Source organism: Oryzias latipes, chromosome 20, assembly GCF_053564925.1.
Source record: "Oryzias latipes strain Hd-rR chromosome 20, Olatipes_Hd-rR_3.1".
NCBI classification, from domain to species: Eukaryota; Metazoa; Chordata; class Actinopteri; order Beloniformes; family Adrianichthyidae; genus Oryzias; species Oryzias latipes.
The window spans coordinates 4,180,125-4,183,798 of NC_136256.1; the positions used below are offsets into that span (position 1 = coordinate 4,180,125).

Here is a 3,674-nt window from a genome sequence, read left to right on the forward strand (position 1 = left end):
CCCCCCCCCGCCCTGCATTTCTCAGACTCACTGGAAAAAAAGCGCTGCCATGGCGGCCTTCGTCATCAAGTTTTTTTCAGTCAATAGAATGTGGATGAGCAGGCCGTGGGATAAGGTCCAGGCACTTTTCAATCATTGACCTGGCTCAGCAGGTTTATTATCAGCGCGTGCGGGTAATCGCTGACCTTTGAACCCCCTTCATTGTGGCGCCAAACGTCTAAATATGGAAAATTTAAATGTCTTCTTGCCAGTTCAAACGGGCAAATCATTTTTATTTATAAATATTTAATTAAAAAAATATATTTGATTCAAACATTTCCGCCGATTTGACCATATTTGGAGGGCGGTCCGTGCATGCTGCATACGTCACTGCTGCGTCACATCCGTTCTCTCTTTCCTGTCCAAGCTCTTAACATGGCGCCGGTGAGTTAATGCCGCTCCGGCTACTTTTCCCCCCTTAATGTTTCATTTTTCACCAGAAACTCAAACTGTAAATGTAAGTGAGGCTGTACACCCCGGTCTACAGCACTCAGGGGAAAATCCACGTCACTAATTTAGTGACTAAAGGAAACGTGTCAACGAAGCGGACGGAAGCTAACAGTTAGCATTAGCTGACACGTGTTTGTTTCATTTATTTCGCACAAGTCTAACGGACTACACTCTATTTTCCCTCTACGATCACTTTAAGTAACTAAGCTAAACGTGATCTACTTTTACTGTCACGTGAATGATCGCGATTTCTCTAATAATATGTAATTAAGCTGTTATAAATAGGACAGGTGGTGCAGATGCATTAAACCTACACCTGCACCACCCGTTAGAGTATTTTGTTTGTTTTGTTTCTGAAAAAAGGAAGACGCTTGAATTACAGCTGTAGACATTTTTCTGCTCTGAGAGAAGAATGGGAATTTTAGATCTACAATGAATGTGTACAAAGTAGTCAATGTAAATTGTTGGAGTATAATGATTCATTTTAATGATTCGATTCACATGATACTTTGTGGTCGGGTATACAAACCAGCGAGACTTGGACAGAAATTCCTGCTACTGAACAGTGAAGTTTTCCAGATTCTTGGATTTCTTCCAGATCATCAAGTGGAAATGAAATCTGTGTCCAAACAAACCAGAATGAATGTCAAATCCATTCACGTTTTAGTTTCCTAAAGTTCAACCCACTGCTGTTTTTTGACATCCAAAAAATCCAAAGGGAGTATTCTAGACACTGGATGGTCACATGACTTTACTAAAGTCAAACTGTTTCCACACATTGGACTGAAATGATGGACTGATCCGTTTTGGCTGACATCACTGTGTGTGTTGTCCGCTGTGATTGGTCGTTTTTACTTTATAGTAAGATTAACCTACCAAGTCTCAATCCAAACAGCTTTTGTTTAAAAAAAAGTAACTTATAAAAAATTTAGAAAAACATTTCAGTAATTTGTTCTGACAAAGATAAAAAATCTCTGTTGGAAGAGATTAGAAGATCCTAAATACAACCTCTTATTTTTATGATGAAGCTATGGTCACGTAGTAAAGTAAAGCTACCATGTCTCAATCCAAATGTCTTTCCAAGATCAATTATAATCTATTTCATTTTAACATGTTTTTTTAATGATATATAGTGAGTCAGTTAACAACTTGCTTCAGACTGATGGATCTGGGAGGTCGATTCATGAGCCAGTAATGGTTAATTAATCATTACACCCTAATAATGACACATTTTAAATGATCAATAATATCATATTTTTGGCTTCTGTTCCTTCTTTCTTTCTCTCAGATCAAACAGAAGAGGCCTGCTGTTGGCAAAAGGTCTAAAAAGGGAGTTTCATGGAAGTTCACCCTGGACCTGACACACCCTGTGGAGGACGGGATCCTGGACTCTGCCAACTTTGTACGTCTGCTCTCCATCCTCTAACTATCATGTATTATTATATCTGTGATCATGCACACAGCTCACCAGGTGTCTGGACTAGGGTCTCCTTCCCTAGCTCCAAACTTACTAGGGTTGCCTTCCCTAGTGCATCACTGTGCTTTGTTCATCAGGAAACCTTCCTCAAAGAGAGGATCAAGGTGAATGGAAAAACAGGCAATCTGGGTAACATCGTTCAGGTCGGCCGCATGAAGAACAAGATCAACGTCACGTCTGAGAAGCAGTTCTCCAAAAGGTGAGAGGAGGGTCGCTGCTCGAGCTCCAAAAGCTAACGAGGAAGAGGTTTGCTATAACGTTGACAGCTGTCTCTACCACAGGTATCTGAAGTACCTGACAAAAAAATACCTGAAGAAGAACAACCTCCGTGATTGGCTGAGAGTGGTGGCGTCCGACAAAGAGACATATGAGCTGCGTTATTTCCAGATCAGTCAGGAGGACGAGGAGTCGGAGACAGATGAGTGAAGAGCAGCAGTGGAATGTGTGGGCAGTAAAATAAAAGTGCAAAAACTTTCTTTTGTGTTGTTTTGGTTTTATTCTCAAAAAAAGCAACAAATATTTATCTTCAGAGCCACACAGAACTCAACGTGGCTCCTATAGTTTCAAAGCAGGATGTTCTCATCCTCAGGATGACTGAACAGAGTTACAGAGCAGCCTGACAAAAACAGAAGCAGCAACAGCTCTGTTGATTTATTGGAAAAGGATCAGCATGTTCCTCAACACGTATGTGCAAAGCATTAACCACACTCGTGTATGGATGTGTGCACGTGTGGCTCTACAGCTGTGAACGTCTAATTGGGTTTCTGAATTTGAACTGAAGATCCGCGTTTACCCTCATTCTGTTAATGTAATGCACCAGCAGGTGGCAGCAAACCAGAAGACGCAGCAGTTCAACAAAACCACCAGCAGGTGGCAGCAAACCAGAAGCGACCAGACAGATTTATAGATTTAGATCACTTGTCAAACTCAAGGCCCGCGGGCGAAATGTGGCCCGCCATGTCATTTTATGTGTAGGGCTGTGACGATCACCGCACTTTTTTTTTTTTGAAAGTTTAGCATATGTTGCGTGATTGGAACTATAATAAACACATTCATCTTTGCTGATAATTTACTTTTTCTGCTAGTCCTGTGTTCAGACTTTCCTTCTTTCTTTCAGACTGTTCTCTCCTTCTCTCCCACAGCGCCTTTCACTGTCTCTTGTCGGCCCGCCTCTCACTGCCTCTGCTGCACGCGGCTCCCTTTACACACACAGGCGCCAGCTTTCAGAAGCACACATCCTCATTCTACAACAGAAGATTCCGTCTAGCAAGGAAATACGACAAATTTACTGCGTTCTAATTATTAATTTCCATTTGTATTCATTTCCATTACACGCTGCATGCGTTCTTGAGTGCGCGACACGGCCGCCCGCCGGAGGATTTTGTGTTGGGGTGGTGGGGGAGGGGGTCATTTTTGTTCTCCTTCACTCTGTAACACCAAACATGAGTGCGCACTGTTAGATTTCGATGAATATCACTACATGTTTGGTTTGGGAACTATTTTGTGCAGCGCAACGTTATGTGTCTGTATAAAACTGAGAAGATGTCTCGAGAGCATAAAAGTTTTTAATTTCTTAAAATAAAAATTGGTTTGTATTTATTCAGATCTAGGGGGAACTGAAATTGAAATATCGGATTTGGCAACTAAACATTAGGACTTAAACACTGTCCATATAATCTAACCTGACAGAATCAAATGTAAAAGGATT

At 41.4% G+C, this 3,674-nt stretch overlaps 1 protein-coding gene across 1 annotated transcript; it reads left to right on the forward strand.

Moving 5' to 3' along the window:
- Positions 1 to 266: 266 nt before the first annotated feature.
- Positions 267 to 2,441, forward strand: rpl22l1 (ribosomal protein L22-like 1). The gene is made up of 4 exons (XM_004080808.5): positions 267 to 423; positions 1,778 to 1,891; positions 2,044 to 2,165; positions 2,248 to 2,441. Exons 1-4 carry the CDS (start codon positions 355 to 357, stop codon positions 2,390 to 2,392), a joined length of 450 nt encoding a protein of 149 aa, XP_004080856.2. The 5' UTR covers positions 267 to 354; the 3' UTR covers positions 2,393 to 2,441.
- Positions 2,442 to 3,674: the final 1,233 nt, after the last annotated feature.

Coding starts and splice junctions, on each gene's coding strand:
- rpl22l1 (XM_004080808.5), top strand. CDS start 355: ATGCTGCATACGTCACTGCTGCGTCACATCCGTTCTCTCTTTCCTGTC. Junction 424..1,777: donor AAGCTCTTAACATGGCGCCG/GTGAGTTAATGC, acceptor TCTTTCTCTCAG/ATCAAACAGAAGAGGCCTGC. Junction 2,166..2,247: donor GAGAAGCAGTTCTCCAAAAG/GTGAGAGGAGGG, acceptor TCTCTACCACAG/GTATCTGAAGTACCTGACAA.